The following is a 17,485-nucleotide window of genomic DNA, read 5'->3' as shown; positions in this document are numbered from 1 at the left end:
CTTTGAGTAAAGTCATTACAGTTGGTAAGCTCTCTCACAATGACAATTCCCTGATGACTCGTGCTTTTTATCATACACATTTTACTCATATGTAATAACCAGGTAATTACTGGTATGTGACAGTGTGGAGGAACAGGTAAACAAAAACACAAAGATGAATCTCCATAGAGTCCATGAATGCTCCAATACCCACTACCACTTAGTCTATAAAACATACTGTATTTTGGGCAACAACAAAATATTGTGTATGACAGTTGTTCTGAGAAGAAGATACTATTAATCTGGATCAGCTACATGTTATTATGTGGCTGTACCACTAGAGGATTACATGGCTTTTCCTTCACTCTGCGGTCCAACTCAGCCCAGACCATCTCAATTGGGTTGAGATCAGGTGATTGCAGAAGCCAGGTCAGCAAGTCTTCTTCTTATTGGTGTCCTTTAGTAGTGGTTTCTTAGCAGCAATTCAACCATGAAGGCCTGATTCACACAGTCTCCTCTGAACAGTTGTGTCTGTTACTTGACACAACTGTGAAGCATTTATTTGGGCTGCAGATTCTGAGGCTGGTAACTCTAATGAACTTATCCTCTGCAGCAGAGGTAACTCTGGGTCTTCCTTTCCTGTGGCGGTCCTCATGAGAGCCAGTTTCATCATAGTGCTTGATGGTTTTCGCGACTGCACTTGAAGAATTTTCAAAGTTCTTGACATTTTCCGGATTGACTGACCTTCATGTCTTAATGTAATGATGGAATTCTCTTTGCTTATTTGAGCTGTTCTTGCCTTAATATGGACTTGGTATTTTTCCAAATATGGCTATTGTCACGCTCTGACCTTAGTTCTTTTGTATTTTTTTGTATTGTTTTAGTATGGTCAGGGCGTGAGTTGGGTGGGTTATCTATGTTTGTGTTTCTATGTTGCGCTGCGCTTTGGTCCTCCTCTTTTTCTCCCAACGAAGATCGTTACAGAACCACCCACCACAACCGGACCAAGCAGCGTGGTAACGGGCAGCAGCAGCAGCGGCAGCGATATCTGGAAAAATGGACTTGGGAGGAGATTCTGGACGGTAAGGGACCCTGGGCACAGGCTGGTGAATATCGCCGCCCAGAGGCTGAGCTGGAGGCAGCGAAAGCGGAGGTATGAGGAGGCTGCACGAAAGCGCGGCTGGAAGCCAGAGAGGCAGCTCCAAAAATGTATTGGGGGGGGGGGGGGGGGCACACGGGGAGTGTGGCTAAGCCAGGTAGGAGACCTGAGCCAACTCCCCGTGCTTACCGTGGAGAGCGAGCGTCCGGGCAGACATCGTGTTATGCGGAAGAGCGCACGGTGTCTCCAGTACGTGTGCATAGCCCGGTGCGGTACATAGCAACGCCTCGTATCGGCCGGGCTAGAGTGGGCATCGAGCCAGGTGCCATGAAGCCGGCTCTACGCATCTGGTCTCCAGTGCGTCTCCTCAGGCCCGGGGTACATGGCACCAGCCCTACGCATGGTGTCTCCTGTACGTGTGCATAGCCCAGTGCGGCCTATTCCACCTCGCCGCACTGGCATGGCTACGGTGAGCATTCAGCCAGCTAGGGTTGGGCAGGCTCGGTGCTCGAGACGTGTAGTGCGCCTCCACGGTCCGGTCTATCCGGTGCCTTCTCCACGCACCAGCCCTCCTGTGGCAGGCCCACGTACCAGCTCTCCTGTGGCAGCCCCTCGCACCAGCCCTCCGGTGCCGGCACCACGTACCAGGCCTCCAGTTCCAGCACCCCGCACTCGCCCTGAGGTGCGTGTTCCCAGCCCGGTACCACCAGTTCCGGCGCCACGCACCAGGCCTACTGTGCGCCTCCCGGGTCCAGTATGCCCTGTTCCTGCTCCCCGCACTCGCCCAGAGGTGCGTGTCCCCAGCCCGGTACCTCCAGTTCCGGCACCATGCACCAGGCCTACTGTGCGCCTCGGCAGGCCTGAGTCTCCCGTCTGTCCAGCGCCGCCTGAGTCGTCTTCCTGTCCAGCGCCGCCTGAGTCGTCTTCCTGTCCAGCGCCGCCAGAGCCGCCCGTCTGTCCTGAGCCGCCAGAGCCGCCCGTCTGTCCTGAGCCGCCAGAGCCGCCCGTCTGTCCTGAGCCGCCAGAGCCGCCCGTCTGTCCTGAGCCGCCCGTCTGTCCTGAGCCGCCCGTCTGTCCTGAGCCGCCAGAGCCGCCCGTCTGTCCTGAGTCGCCAGAGCCGCCCGTCTGTCTTGAGTCGCCCGTCTGTCCTGAGCCGCCAGAGCCGCCCGTCTGTCCTGAGCCGCCCGTCTGTCCTGAGCCGCCAGAGCCGCCCGTCTGTCTTGAGCCGCCCGTCTGTCTTGAGCCGCCCGTCTGTCCTGAGCCGCCCGTCTGTCCTGAGCCGCCAGTCAGTCAGGAGCCGCCCGTCAGTCAGGAGCCGCCCGTCAGTCAGGAGCCACCAGAGCCGCCCGTCAGTCAGGAGCCACCAGAGCCGCCCCTCAGTCAGGAGCCGCCCGTCAGTCAGGAGCCGCCAGAGCCGTCCTTCAGTCCGGAGCTGCACCTCAGTCCAGAGGCGCTCCTCAGTCCAGTGGGGCCCTTTAGTAGGGTTGCCAGTCCTAGGTCGGCGGCGAGGGTCACCGCTCTAAAGACGCTACTGAAGTGGACTAAGACTATGGTGGAGTGGGGTCCACGTCCAGCGCCAGAGCCGCCACCGCGGACAGATGCCCACCCAGACCCTCCCCTATAGGTTCAGGTTTTGCGGCCGGAGTCCGCACCTTGGGGGGGGGGGGGGGGGGGGGGGTACTGTCACGTTCTGACCTTAGTTCTTTTGTATTTTCTTTGTTTTAGTATGGTCAGGGCGTGAGTTGGGTGGGTTATCTATGTTTGGGTTTTTATGTTGGGTTTTTTCAGTTTGGCCTGATATGGTTCCCAAACAGAGGCAGGTGTTGGTCATTGTCTCTGATTGGGAACCATATTTAGGGAGCCTGTTTTCTGTTGTGTTTTGTGGGTGGTTGTCTTCCGTGTCTGTGTGTTCCACACGGAACTGTTTCGGTTTTAGTTCGTTCACTTTATTGTTTTGTATTTCAGTGTTCAGTTTTGTTCCATTAAATATTCATCATGAACACTTACCACGCTGCACTTTGGTCCTCCTCTCTTTCTCCCAACGAAGATCGTTAAAGCTATCTTCTGGATACTACCCCTACCTTGTCACAACACAACTGATTGACTCAAACGCACTAAGCAAAGAAATTCCACAAATTAACTTTTAACAAGGCACACCTGTAAATTGAAATACAGTCCAGGTGACTACTTCATGAAGCTGGTTGAGAGAATGACAACTGTGCAAAGCTGTCATCAAGGCAAAGGGTGGCTACTTTGAATCTCAAATATAAAATATATTTTGATTTGTTTAACACTTTTTTAGTTACTACATGATTCCATATGTGTTATTTCATAGTTTTGATGTCTTCACTATTATTCTACAATGTAGAAAAGAGTAAAAATAAAGAAACCATGGAATGAGTAGGTGTGTCCAAACTTTTGACTGGTCCTGCATATACACAACACTGGAATAACCCATAATGGGAGATAACCCACTGGCTCCAGGTCATCTACAAGACCCTGCTAGGTAAAGTCCCGCCTTATCTCTGCTCGCTGGTCACCATAGCTGCACCCACACGTAGCACGCGTTCCAGCAGGTATATCTCACTTGTCACCCCCAAAGCCAATTCCTCCTTGGCCGCCTCTCCTTCCAGTTCTCTGCTGCCAATGACTGGAACGAATTACAAAAATCTCTGAAACTGGAAACACTCATCTCCCTCACTAGCTTTAAGCACCAGCTGTCAGAGCAGATCACAGATCTCTGCACCTGTACATAGCCCATCTATAAATAGCCCAAACAACTACCTCTTCCCCTACTGTATTTATTTGTTTATTTTGCTCCTTTGCATCCCAGTATTTCTACTTTGCACACTCATCTACTGTCAAATCTACCATTCCAGTGTTTTAATTGCTATATTGTATTTACTTCGCCACCGTGGCCTATTTATTGCCTTTACCTCCCTTATCTCACCTCATTTGCTCACATTGTATATAGACTTATTTTTCTACTGTATTATTGACTGTATGTTTGTTTTACTCCATGTGTCCTTTGTGTTACTGTCACGTTCTGACCCTTATTTTCCTTTGTTTTTGTCCTTAGTTAGTATGGTCAGGGCGTGAGTTGGAGTGGGCAGTCTATGTTATGTGTTTCTATGTTGAGGTTTGTCATTTGGCCTGATATGGTTCTCAATCAGAGGCAGGTGTTTTGCATTGTCTCTGATTGGGAACCATATTAAGGTAGCCTGTTTTCACTGTTGGTTTGTGGGTGATTGTTCCTGTTCGTGTGTTCCTGTTTTTTTCTGTGTTCTCTAGTTCGGGACTGTAGCTACGTTGGTTTTTCGTCTGTTTATTGTTTTTGTTCATATTGAGAAGTATTCTAATAAATTATGGATACGCACCACGCTGCGCTTTGGTCCTCCTCTCCTTCTACCGACGAAAGCCATTACAGTTATACTGTATGTGTCGAACTGCTTTGCTTTATCTTGGCCAGGTCGCAGTTGTAAATGAGAACTTGTTCTCAACTTGCCGACCTGGTTAAATAAAGGTGAAATAAAAATAAATAAAAAAATTACAGAAAACAAAGTGTTATTTATGACAAATAAAAACATGAGCAAAATTAAACCTACTCACCGATGTTCATAAAGTTGAAACATCCAAAACAATTTGATTAAGTAAAAATGAAAGTGCTATAGAAATGCAAGTACAGGGTCTAATTCTCACCTGGCTGCCTACATCCTGTGCACTAGTACAGTAAAAGGCATTTCACTGTGATAAGCATACTGATCTGATGAAGTTCATTGAACGAATGCTGTATCTGTCAAACAATACCAAACAGCTACCAGTCAAAATTGGGCAAACAGACAAAAAAATAATTGATACAACCAACCCATTCCTTGATACCTTAGTAAAAGAAGGCAAATTTACAACTTCTTATAAAGAAAAAAGACTCAAGAAACAATAAGTTATCAATGTAAAAGAGCAACATTTTGCATTTGAAAGTTTTGCAAAAAAACAACAAACAAAAATGTTCAGATAACTAACGGGGGACATATGCAAAAACAATGTGAGTTTCTCTTTAAATAATGCTTTACAGAAAATGTTTCAGGTACATTCAGAACATATAAATCCAACTAAACACATTATGAAAGCACCATTTCATAATATACATCAATCCAGGAAGTACTAGCATGACTTAAGTAGTACCAACAAGTGGATGCCTCAGACTTCAATGAAAAAGCTGGTAAGAAAAACAACTCTTCAAGATGATGATTAACAACCAAAGGCAGAAATTCCCCTTAAAATAACTGAAAGGGAAAAGGAAAGACCCCAATAAATAATGTGGAACTTGTACAGTGAGTTGATGTAGAAAAGGGCTTTTCCATACACTGTTTCTGAGATTACAGTGAAAGTATGGATAAAGAGCCAAAACCATGAAAACAGATTCAAAAAGAATAGCACTTAACGCAAGCAGGTGGCTCCCTTCTGTCAATTCCAGTAATTCCAGTTCAATTCCCCAGAACACGGAAGCAACTCTTGCTATCTAGAGAGGATGTGGAGAAAGCTCAAGTTACACCTAAACACTAGACCTGGATCAGCTTTACTCACCTCACCTCTATCCATAACCACTAAGATAAAAAAAAACTGCTGGGCCAGGTAAAGTGCTTGAGGCAACATCAACGAAGAACGTGAAAACATTTCTCTGGAATAAGTCAACTGGAAGTGTCTGTTTCATTGCCATTTCCTAATTTGCACCAGAAGAGGTAATAAAACAAAACCGTTATTGGGCTATTTGTGGTTAACTGCATAATATCTCCTGTGTGTAAGGGGTAAAGGCAGTTGGCTTTCGCCGGTCACTTAGTGCACGTGCTGGCAGTGGATCTTCTCTTCAGCTCTGTCTAGCATGTCACTTAGTGCACGTGCTGGCAGTGGATCTTCTCTTCAGCTCTGTCTAGCATGTCACTTAGTGCACGTGCTGGCAGTGGATCTTCTCTTCGGCTCTGTCTAGCATGTCACTTAGTGCACGTGCTGGCAGTGGATCTTCTCTTCGGCTCTGTCTAGCATGTCCAGCATCTCTTGTATGATGGCTTGAAGGGCTCTACCCAAGTCCTCTCCACTATAAGGCTTTGCTATGGGAGGCACGTGGACAAACGCTGAGCGCCCATGGCTCAGGTACAGAGAGGTGTAGTAGGTGAAGTCACAGAGGTATCTGTCAGGAAAGACAGGAATGAAGATAATGGTTCTAATAATAATAATACTTTGGTGGGTGCTTATATTTATCCTATGCATGTGTGAATTGAAAATGTGTTTTTTGCATATCCCAACTCTTCCTGAGACACCCATTAAGCCAGCGGCATTCAAATTCGGCCAAAACTTAAATAAAATAAAACATGTATTTTTTATTTTTTGGTGAACAAAAAAATCAAGAGTACAGATTATTGTAGTACAGATTATCCATGGCCTCCAACTGCTCTTAAATGCATGTAAAACTAAATGCATGCTCTTCAACCGATCGCTGCCCACACCTGCCTGCCCGTCCAGCATCACTACTCTGGACAGTTGTGACTTAGAATATGTGGACAACTACAAATACCTATGTGTCTGGTTAGACTGTAAACTCTCCTTCCAGACTCACATTAAGCATCTCCAATCCAAAATTAAATCTAGAATCAGCTTCCTATTTTGCAACAAAGCATCCTTCACTCATGCTGCCAAACATACCATCGTAAAACTGACTATCCTACCGATCCTTGACTTCGGTGATGTCATTTACAAAATAGCCTCCAACTTTCTACTCAGCAAATTGGATGCAGTCTATCACAGTGCCATCCATTTTGTCACCAAAGCCCCATATACTACCCACCACTGCGACCTGTATGCTCTCGTTGGCTGCCCCTCACTTCATATTCGTCGCCAAACCCACTGGCTCCAGGTCATCTATAAGTCTTTGCTAGGTAAAGCCCTGCCTTATCTCAGCTCACTGATCACCATAGCAGCACCCACCCGTAGCATGCGCTCCAGCAGGTATAATTCACTAGTCACCCCCAAAGCCTATTCCTCGTTTGGCCGCCTTTCCTTCCACTTCTCTGCTGCCAATGACTGGAACAAAATGCAAATATCACTGAAGCTGGAGACTCCTATCTCCCTCACTAACTTTAAGCACCAGCTGTCAGAGCAGCTCACAGATCACTGCACCTGTACATAGCTCATCTGTAAATAGCCCATCCAACTACCTCATCCCCATACTGTTATTTATTTGATTTATTTTGCTCCTTTGCACCCCAGTATCTCTACTTGCACACTCATCTTCTGCTCATCTATCACTCCAGTGTTTAATTGCTATATTGTAATTATTTCGCCACTATGGCCTATTTATTGCCTTACCTCCCCTGTCCTACCTCATTTGCACACATTGTATATAGACTTTTTCTATTGTATTATTGACTGTATGTTTGTTTAGTCCAGGTGTAACTCTGTGTTGTTGTTTGTGTCGCACTGCTTTGCTTTATCTTGGCCAGGTCACAGTTGTAAATGAGAACTTTCCTACCTGGTTAAATAAAGGTGAAATAAAAATAAATGTAAAAATTGTATGGGACAATATACAAATGTTTTTGAGAAAGATAATTAGACATTTTTATTTTATTGACTAAATGTATTTATTGGTTTATTTTTAAGATTTTAAGTTTGTCATTCGATTTGGGATGGGGTCGCAAGAAATTCTTGAGGAAAAAAATGGGGTCCCAGGAATTCTGGTGGAAAAAGTTTGAATACCACTGCTCTAAGCGGTGGTTCTACAGTAAGAGTTGGGAAAACATAGACCTAAAATATTATTTGAACTACAGGTGTATGCATGCACATTGCTAAAAAAAATAATGTCGCAAACACAAAGACACACAGCAAGAGGATGTTTACCTGCCAGCATCTTTTGAGACGGACACTGCTACACCTAGGCCAGAGGCTGTCACTCTCTTGCAGACCAATTCCATGTCAATAACAGAGTCAATGTAGTCAGGACCCCCCTCAATGCAACACTGAGAATGGGGACAGAAGCGGCTGTTGTCCAGACCCTTGTAGCCATGGTTACGGCCACATTTCTCCAAGGTAACGGTGGTGGCCATACCTGAGACTCCAACATGGACCACTAACTAATTCCCCATGCAGAGAAGGACACAAAACAAACTAATTCAAAAATGGTGCATATCATTTTAATATTGAATATATTACCAGCAGGAAAGGAGACAGGATAGTCCATTTGTTGCTTTCTTACCTGGGGATGATACTGCTTCCATAATGACGGAACCAAACTCTGGACTGCCTGGTACTCGACAGGCACCTCATACACATGCAGGTCTACGTCCTTTCCCAAGCCCAGCCTTTTCAGTTCCTTATGACAAAGAAGACAGGTGATTCATATTCATAAAAGATCATAGAAATGTCTTCACATTATTTCGACACTCATTGCTTTTCAAATAAATAGACGTCATCTTTACTTTATCTATTCAGTCCATTTAAAAACGAACACAACAGAAATATGATTGGACGATATCATAAAAATAAAAATTGGGAAAGGACAAAGAGGAAAAGATGGAAATATCTAGAATCTGGAGGAGAGAACATTTCTAATTTTAGCGCTGACTAAGGTTTGTTTGACCACAGCCTGACCCTGCGACAAAGCAGCCCTTTGTTTGCTTTTAATATCCTTATCAAGTACGTCTAGACACCCTGAAAACCATTGTCCCTATCCAATAGCCCCACACCACCACTTCAGCCATATAATGCTTCGCTCACACTATATAGCTAACATATGGCGAATATGTAGCAAGAAATTTGCTGAGTGAGATGTACTTGTCATCCCATGACAACAAATGTGTTCTACCAAACAGGCATGAACAAGGTAGGCGGTTTTTAGTTATTGTCAGGAAAATAAACGAATTCTTAACGAATCCTTATAGTTATAGAGACTGTTTTCAGGCAGAATACATAATTAATTCATTAAATATAGCCTATGTAAAATATGCAATATATACATACCTGGACTGCTACCCAACTGGCATTAATGGTGTGCGCTCCAAATGGCTCAAACCCTAAAAAATATGGCAGCGTTTAAAAAAAAAAATAATTGTTTGCAGATTTTTGTGTGTAATGTGTTCAATGTCAGGTTGGCTTCTCTCAAAGTTCAATTAACTTGAGATTGTTGCTTACTTATAGGTCTACATCTACACATTTATAAAAACATTTTATACAAACATTTGCCAGGTTTGATTGGCAATACATTTGCTTGAAGGGGAAAAAAACAACTCTCCTAAGAACCTATGCTAGAAGAGCCACTCAAAAAAAAGCTAAATCCCATAAAAAGCTAGCTTTATAATGCGTTTATACACTACATGACCAAAAGTTTGCGGACACCTGCTCGTCGAAAATGTCATTCCAAAAACAGTGGCATTAATATGAAGTTGGTCCCCCCTTTGCTGCTATAACAGTCTTGAATCTTCTGGGAAGGCTTTCCACTAGATGTTAGAACATTGCTGTGGGGACTTGCTTCCATTCAGCCACAAGAGCATTAGTGAGGTCACTGATGTTGGCCTGGCTCGCAGACAGCGTTCCAATTCATCCCAAAGGTGTTCGATGGGGTTGAGGTTAGGGCTCTGTGCAGGCCAATCAAGTTCTTCCATACTGATCTTAACAAACCATTTCTGTATGGACCTTGCTTTGTGCACGGGGGCATTTTCATGCTGAAAGAGGAAAGGGCCTTCCCCAAACTGTTGCCACAAAGTTGGAAGCACAGAATCGTCGAGAATGTCATTGTATGCTGTAGCATTAAGACTTCCGTTCACTGGAACTAAGAGACCTAGCCCGAACCATGAATCACAGCTCCAGACTTCCTCCTCCACCAAACTTTACAGTTGGCACTATGCATTGGAGCAGGTAGCATTCTCCTGGCATCTGCCAAACCCAGATTTGTCCGTCGGACTGCCCGATGATAAAGCATGATTCATCACTCCGGAGAAGGCGTTTCCACTGCTCTAGAGTTCAATTGCGGCGAGCTTTACACCAGTCCAGCCGATGCTTTGCATTGTGTGTGGCTGCTGTGTGGCTGCTCGGCCATGGAAACCCATTTCATGAAGCTCCTAACGAACAGTTCTTGTGCTGACGTTGCTTCCAGAGGCCGTTTGGAACTCGTAGTGAAAGTTGCAACCGAGGACAGACGATTTTTACACGCTATGCACATCAGCACTCAGCGGTCCCATTCTGTGAGCTTGAATGGCCTACCACTTCACGTCTGAGCCATTGTTGCTCCTCAATGTTTCCATTTCACAATAACAGCACTTACAGTTGACCGGGGCAGCTCTAGCATGGCAGAAATTTGACGAACTGACTTGTTGGAAAGGTGGCATCCTATGACAGTGCCACGTTGAAATTCACTGAGCTCATCATTCTACAGCCAATGTTTGTTTATGGAGATTGCATTGTGTGGCTGAAATAGCCAGATCAACTAATTTAAGGGGGAGTCCACATACTTTTGTATACACAGTATAGTGTAAGCAGTGGTGTAAAGTACTGAAGTAAAAATACTTTAAAGTACTACCTAAGTAGTTTTTTGGGGTATCTTTACTTTACTATTTATATTTTTTAACAACTTTTACTTGACTACATTTCCCCCAAAATATTGTACTTTTTACTCCATACATTTTCCCTGACAAACAAAAGTACTTGTTACATTGTGAATGCTTAGCGGTACAGGAAAATGGTCAAATTCACACACTTAACAAGAGAACACTTGGTTATTCCTACTGCCTCTGCATATTTTGTAAATAATGTTCAAGTGTTGGAGTGTGCCCCTGGCTATCGGTAAATTAAAGACAAGAAAATGGTGCCGTCTGCTTCGCTTAATATAAGGAATTTTAAATGATTTATACTATATATTTTAGCAATTACATTTAATTTTGATACTTAGGTATATTTAAAACCAAATACTTTTAGACTTTTACTGGCTGACTTTCACTTTTACTTGAGTAACTTTCTATTAAGGTTTCTATACTTTTAATCAAGTATGACAATTGGGTACTTTTTCCACCACTGAGTGTATGTGTGATTGTGGCTGCAGTAACGTTGAGACACCACTCTGAATCCCTATGGGATTAATGGGCTGGTCTGTTGTTCCCTTGGAGACCAAGGGATCTGTCTGTCTGACAGGGAGGTGAAAAGGAGCAAGCGAGGGTCGGCAGCTGGCCAATTCTCTTTTGTGAAGCCCTCTGTTCCCAGGCAATCTACATATATTTTATCGGGCTATCCCGTCTTCAACTGCCCTTTGTCTCTGGGACACAGAAGAAATACAGTATGACTATAAAGCTTTACTAGTTTCAAAATTCTGTTTAAGACTGCAACAGTATGTAAAACAAATGTTTTTTGAAACTAGAATTTGATTTAGTAAAACACTAGGAACACATGCAAAATGGGCCAAATAGCCTCATTACTGGAGGTCTGAAATATTACAACTTTCATATTATTCTGCAACATAGTAGGTCAGGGTATACCTTGACACGTTCCTAACATTATACAATAGTGCAATTATGTCTAGTATGTTCAGTTATTCATAGGCCTGTTTTTATTTTCGAATACAAGAAACACATTATTAATGTGTCGAGCTTGACTGAAAAGACCAACTAGAAACTACGTAGTCGAGCAAGTAGAGGAAAACCCACTAACCTGTTACAACAACATTCCGTTTACTATTATCCATATTCTTCGTATCTGTAGAGAATGTTTTCGGTTGTTATTCTAAATTGAACAAGGAACGCAGCTTTCCTGTCTCCGATTTTGCTGTCCTTCCAAAGCAGTCATATATTTCTCGAGCTGCTTTTTGCGTCTCGTTTTTCTCGCTGAGTCTGACGTATTGACTTATGGTACACTTGTGGCGACAACTTCCGTTAAACTTCCGCACGTTAAACGTTAGCAAAGAATTAATGCCCAAAAGATTCAGTTAAATTGACCGGATAGTTTGTTATATAATCTGTTATAATGGTAAGTATATATTTTACAGTTACAGTAATATGACGACTGTTATTTGCTTGTGTGGGACCCGTGGAATGGGTCGAGCACAAACGCACGGCTGTTGTTTACCATGCAGCTAACGTTAGCTATGTGCTAATGTAACGTGAACGTAGTTAAATTGCTAATTCATTGTATTAACGCTAATAGCTAACACAAAATATAAAATAGCTACTATAAGAATAAACATAGATTTATATTTTGTATTTAAACACGGTTTGCATTTCAAGTCAAATGTGACCTAGCGTGCTAGGTAACTGGTTAGTATACCAGCTAACGTTAGTTGGCAAAAATGTGCATGGCTAACTTTACACGTGTTCTGAACATGTACTGGTATAATTAAGCAATAAGGCACGAGGGGGTGTGATATATGTCCAATATACCACGACTAAGGGCTATTCTTAACACGACGCATCGTGGAGTGTCTGGACATATACCACAAACCCCCGAGGTGCCATATTGCTATTATAAACTGGTTACCAACTTAATTAGAGCAGTACAACTAAATGTTTTGTCATACACCATGGCTTTCAGCCAATCAGATCTCAGGGCTCAAACCACCCAGTTTATAATGACTTTTTCACTCTATATTTGAAATTCACAGCTACCTCTATCTTTGCTGAAGACTGCACAGAACCACCCTATGGTAAGGACGGATTAAATTAGTAAATTTTTTGTCAGTGGTATTTTACTCCTAATAGTTTTGAATCATGTGAGTTCAAATATCTCTCTGTTTATTCATATCGATTTGGTCCTTAGTTTTTGTGGTACAAACATTTCTAACCCCAATTCTTCTTCCCTATACTCCTCAGTTGGTGGAGTTGAAGAATGGAGAGACGTATAATGGACACTTGGTCAGTTGTGACAACTGGATGAATATAAATTTACGAGAAGTCATCTGCACCTCAAGGGTAAAGGGTTTGTCTGAGTACTTGTCGAGACTCAATAGTTGTGACCACTGATCTGAAATATGTACATGGTTGCTTGCAGTGGTGTAAAAATACTTTAAAGTACTACTTAAGTAGTTTTTTTGGGTATCTGTACCTTACTTTTTATATTTGACAACTTTTACTTCACTACATTCCTGAAGAAAATAATGTACTTTCTAGTCCATTCATTTTCTCTGACACCCAAAAATACATGTTACATTTTGACAGGAAAATGGTCCAATTCACACACTTAACAAGAGAACATCCCTGGTCATCCCTACTGCCTCTGATCTGGCGGACTCACTAAACACAAATGCTTTGTTTGTAAATTAATGTCAGTGTTGTAGTGTGCCCCTGGCTATCTGTAAAAAAAAAAAAAAAAAAATAGAAAATTGTGCTGTCCGGTTTGCATAATATAAGGAATTTGACATTTTTAATACTTTTACTTTTGATACTTAAGTATAATTTTATCAATTCCATTTACTTTTGATACTTAAGTATATTTCAAACCAAATACTTGTAGACTTTTACTCAGTGGGTGTTTTATTGGGAGACTTTTACTTGAGTCATTTTCTATTAAGGTATCTTTACTTCTACTCAAGTATGACTTTTGACTACTTTTTCCACCACTGGTTGCTTGTGAGTGACAACCACAAATGAATAGGCTAGATTGTTGCCTAAACATCAGACTGTTACCATGGTTACTCCATGGATTATCAGTCTGCCGGAAGTCGCCCTAAAAAAGATGCAATAGTCTCTACAAGACAGAATGTTGAATAAAATTATATTTACACTTACTTTACCGATTGAACATGCAGTTGGTCCTTTTGGCAGCAGGTGGAGATAGGTTATCCACAGGAAAGGGTTGGTTACCTGACTTTTTGCGGCGCCGGTAGGTTCTCTCACTGTGTGTTTTATATCTCTTGATGCATTGCACGCAAAGCACAATATGTTAACAATAGCCGAATGTGACCGAACGTAGTCGACCGAAGCACTTTTCCTCGCAATCAGCAGGAAGTGTTTGCCATTCGGTTAGGTTCGGCTATATTGTGCAAATTGCATCAGTATTGGAAGTAAAAACCGTAAATACAGACCAGCGAACTGCAGATCGGGTTGATAACACTTCCTTGTGGATATTTTATGTTAGATTACCTTTGACATAGGGACAACAGGTAAAGTAAGTTGAAATTAAGTTCAACATTTTGACTTGTAATGGGACTGTTCGGGAATGCTGAGCCTACATGTTAGAGATGAGTGTGCAAGTATTTTGCTCTCCGATTCTAAAAGAGGCTTGCTACATGGCCAAGTCTTATTTCCGAATCAACGATCAGAAAAATGACCATGTATAACCACAAGATGGCATTATTGACAGTCAAAAGATTCAGTTTGTAGGAATTGTACTAAGACTAAGTTAATGCTGAAACTCTCCTTATCCAATTCGCTCCCATCATTTAGGATGGAGATAAATTTTGGAGGATGCCTGAGTGTTACATCAGAGGAAGCACCATAAAGTACCTGCGTATCCCTGATGAGATCATCGACATGGTGAAGGAAGAGGTGGTGTCCAAGGGCCGCGGGCGAGGGGGCATGCAGCAGAACAAACAGCAGGGCAAGGGTCGAGGGGGAGGAGCAGGCAGAGGTAAGATGGAACCCCTCTCTCTGGAGTGGCAAATGGGGAAAATTTGTTTGGGGTGCTTGTAGTGTGAAGCAATTGAGGCCTATATGACAGTATCATTTTCTAAATGTTTCCTTGTTGAAATGGTTTGTGTCATGCTGTATATGCATGCTCTATGTTTAGGTGTGTTTGGAGGCCGTGGTCGGGGCATGCCAGGAGTGGGCATGCCAGGAGTGGGCAGAGGCCAGCAGCAGCAGCAGGAGAAGAAGCCTGCTGGTGGCAAACCTCAGGGAGTCAAGAACCAGCACTGAGGAGAGGAACAGACAGGTCAAATGTAAGGAACGAGTGTAGTTTTCACAGAATGACAACGCTATCAGTCAGTGGAGGTCACCTTACACAATGGCTGGTGTAATGGCCATTACTGCTCCCTCACTGCCATTTTTTTGCCATGTGTGTTTGACCTCCACCAATTGTGAAATCACAATGTGAGAACTATGAATATTCTGTGCAGTTCAGAAAAGGCAGGGTTTTGTAGACAGATTTTTGCCTTAAAGTTTTTGTTTTGTTATCAATTTGGGCCACCATCAGAAACATGTAATTATCATCCTCAAGAACTCAACAGTAACCGAAATTTGAGAAGTTCAATGTTATTGTTTTATTGTCTCCAGAGCAATCTACTACGTTGATTGTACCCAATTGTCTTCAGTGTAATGTAAGCTATGTAAAGCACCCATTTTTGGCATCCATTTTATGCCTTGGAATTTGAAGACTTAAGTTGATTGTGTTATATGAGGAACAATACCTAGTTGGTTAAAGAAATGTCAAGAAGTCTTGACAGTTTATTTTCAGAGTCCCAATTGGGGGTTTCTAAATGTTTTACTTTTGTGGAGTTTATTTGCATATTGTAACATGAGACAATAATGTTGTAATTTAGCCTATACAAAAGAACATGAGAATACATTTTTTGTTAAATATACTGTACTTGAATGTATGAAAGAACAAAAACTATCGGATTTGTTTTGAATGGGTCTACATACAGAATGAAAAGTTATTTTGCTACGATCATGTTACCTTACCTCTAAAATGACAAAACACAATTTGCATAGTATGTTTATGTTCTTTAACTAACCAGCTATAAAAAGTCAACATAAACAATCAAGCATGCATATAACAAAGCTGGTGTAACCCTTTCTCTAGCCCCCTAAAGCACAACCGCAATCACACAGCTGCTGAATCAGCAATAATGCAGCCCTGATTAACATGACGCTATAATTCATGGAGTTAAATATCACGTGAGATGGTGACTGATTTATGATGCTGTTCTATGAGTTTTATTACTGTGGTGTTGCATGTCTTGTGGCTGTTTTGAAATGAATCGGAATGGAACATAATCGCTGTTAGTTTCAGTTAAAAAATGAAGCTCTGGAAAAAACATTCTCACTTTCATTTGCATGAAAAGCTAGCTTCAATTGAAAATGTAAAAGGCATGGTAGTTCTTTGACAAGGGGTTGGTGGAAATTATGAGGAGATGGTTTCTCTATTACCTCTGAAATATTTGTATCAGGCAAAAAAGTGTTTTTCAATACCAAACTCCCTAAGCACTGGTTTAGTGTCCCATAAATGTTATGAGACCAATGTACCACATCTCTTTCTTGAAGAATATGACCCTGGATATCAAAGTTATGTAGCACTTCGATGAACAAATTAGCAGAATTTTGTTCTCCAAGTTTGGCGCTCAGCCATAAAAACGCTCGTTTGCCTTTTCCTGCCTGTGGTGAATGTATTTTGTTTCTAACTGCACTTTCAGGACGTTGTGAAAGATTCCATTAACAGAAGTTTCAAGCTAATAGGCTTTCTTTTTCCGACTTTGCTGGCATTTCTTTTAGTTTGTAGAGACCTCGATTATGAGAGATACTTTAATGAATGTTGAAGTTACTCTATACCCAAATCCATGGCTATAGCATTACTCCTAAGTATTAGATATCCCTGTAAGCCACAATTTCGAACCATTGTGGGGAACTACTATGAGAGAGAATAGGGTATTGATGTGTGTGTGAATGAGGGAGAGAGATGGTTAATGGTCTCCAGTATAAGGTTTTCTTCTGCCAAGATATGCCACAGATAAAGACCCCTGAGATAATGACAAACGGCTCTCTCCAAGATAAAGCTTTCAAGCTTTTGACTAATAAACATTTTCTGTCTTTCCATTTTAAAATTATAACCATAGAGTTAATGCCAATCCAGGAACTACTAGCCTATTTCTTTGCTCATAGTTTAAAACGTTGTAGACGGCAAAACGTGTCAAACAACAAATACTATAGATTGCAATTATTTTGTCCCCATACTAATTAACTGGACTAGTACAGTTAGCTAGTAGACAATGGACATCAGAGGGCCTGTGACTCATGATGATAATAGCCCTGTATGAATGTAGGCGTACATTAGTGGTGCACAGGTCAGCTGTTCACCCGCACCCACCCGCAATTGATGCTAACACATCCGCAACCACCCGACTATACACTGAGTGTACAAAACATTAGGAGGAACATCTTCCTAATATTGAGTTGCACCCCATTTTGCCCTCAGAACAGCCTCAATTTGTCAGGGTATGGACTCTACAAGGTGTCGAAAGCATTTTACAGGGATGCTGGCCCATGTTGACTCCAATGCTTCTCACAGTTGTGTCCAGTTGGCTTGATGTCCTTTAGGTGGTGGACCATTCTCAAACCAGTGTGCCTGGCACATACTACCATACCCTGTTCAAAGGCACTTAAATCTTTTGTCTTGCCCATTCACCCTCTGAAGGGCACATACACAATCCATGTCTTAATTGTCTCA

The 17,485-nt window shown here is 42.5% G+C and overlaps 2 protein-coding genes across 5 annotated transcripts; one reads left to right on the top strand and one right to left on the bottom strand.

Annotated features, from left to right (window-relative positions):
- Nucleotides 1–4,625: 4,625 nt before the first annotated feature.
- Nucleotides 4,626–12,003, bottom strand: LOC120053681 (pyroglutamyl-peptidase 1-like). Of its 3 annotated transcripts, XR_005477531.1 has the most exons (7): nucleotides 11,762–12,003; nucleotides 9,086–9,138; nucleotides 8,322–8,438; nucleotides 7,967–8,199; nucleotides 6,119–6,263; nucleotides 5,960–6,065; nucleotides 4,626–5,906 (listed from the first exon to the last, which is right to left on the bottom strand). XR_005477531.1 is itself a non-coding variant. In XM_039000859.1 (6 exons), exons 1-6 carry the CDS (start codon nucleotides 11,793–11,795, stop codon nucleotides 6,018–6,020), a joined length of 630 nt encoding a protein of 209 aa, XP_038856787.1. In that variant the 5' UTR covers nucleotides 11,796–12,002; the 3' UTR covers nucleotides 4,626–6,017. The 3 variants fall into 3 exon arrangements, 2 of the variants coding, with proteins under 2 accessions (XP_038856787.1, XP_038856786.1); XM_039000859.1 differs by having other exon boundaries at nucleotides 4,626–6,065; nucleotides 11,762–12,002; XM_039000858.1 differs by having other exon boundaries at nucleotides 4,626–6,263; nucleotides 11,762–11,987.
- LOC120053682 (U6 snRNA-associated Sm-like protein LSm4) lies at nucleotides 11,944–16,410 on the top strand. Of its 2 annotated transcripts, none has more exons than XM_039000862.1 (5): nucleotides 11,944–12,076; nucleotides 12,708–12,749; nucleotides 12,916–12,957; nucleotides 14,488–14,671; nucleotides 14,831–16,410. In XM_039000862.1, exons 1-5 carry the CDS (start codon nucleotides 12,074–12,076, stop codon nucleotides 14,956–14,958), a joined length of 399 nt encoding a protein of 132 aa, XP_038856790.1. In that variant the 5' UTR covers nucleotides 11,944–12,073; the 3' UTR covers nucleotides 14,959–16,410. The 2 variants fall into 2 exon arrangements, with proteins under 2 accessions (XP_038856790.1, XP_038856789.1); XM_039000861.1 differs by having other exon boundaries at nucleotides 11,947–12,076; nucleotides 12,916–13,014.
- The last annotated feature ends 1,075 nt before the right edge of the window (nucleotides 16,411–17,485 follow it).

This window comes from Salvelinus namaycush, chromosome 9, assembly GCF_016432855.1.
Source record: "Salvelinus namaycush isolate Seneca chromosome 9, SaNama_1.0, whole genome shotgun sequence".
NCBI lineage: Eukaryota > Metazoa > Chordata > Actinopteri > Salmoniformes > Salmonidae > Salvelinus > Salvelinus namaycush.
This window is presented reverse-complemented; position numbering and strand designations above follow the sequence as displayed.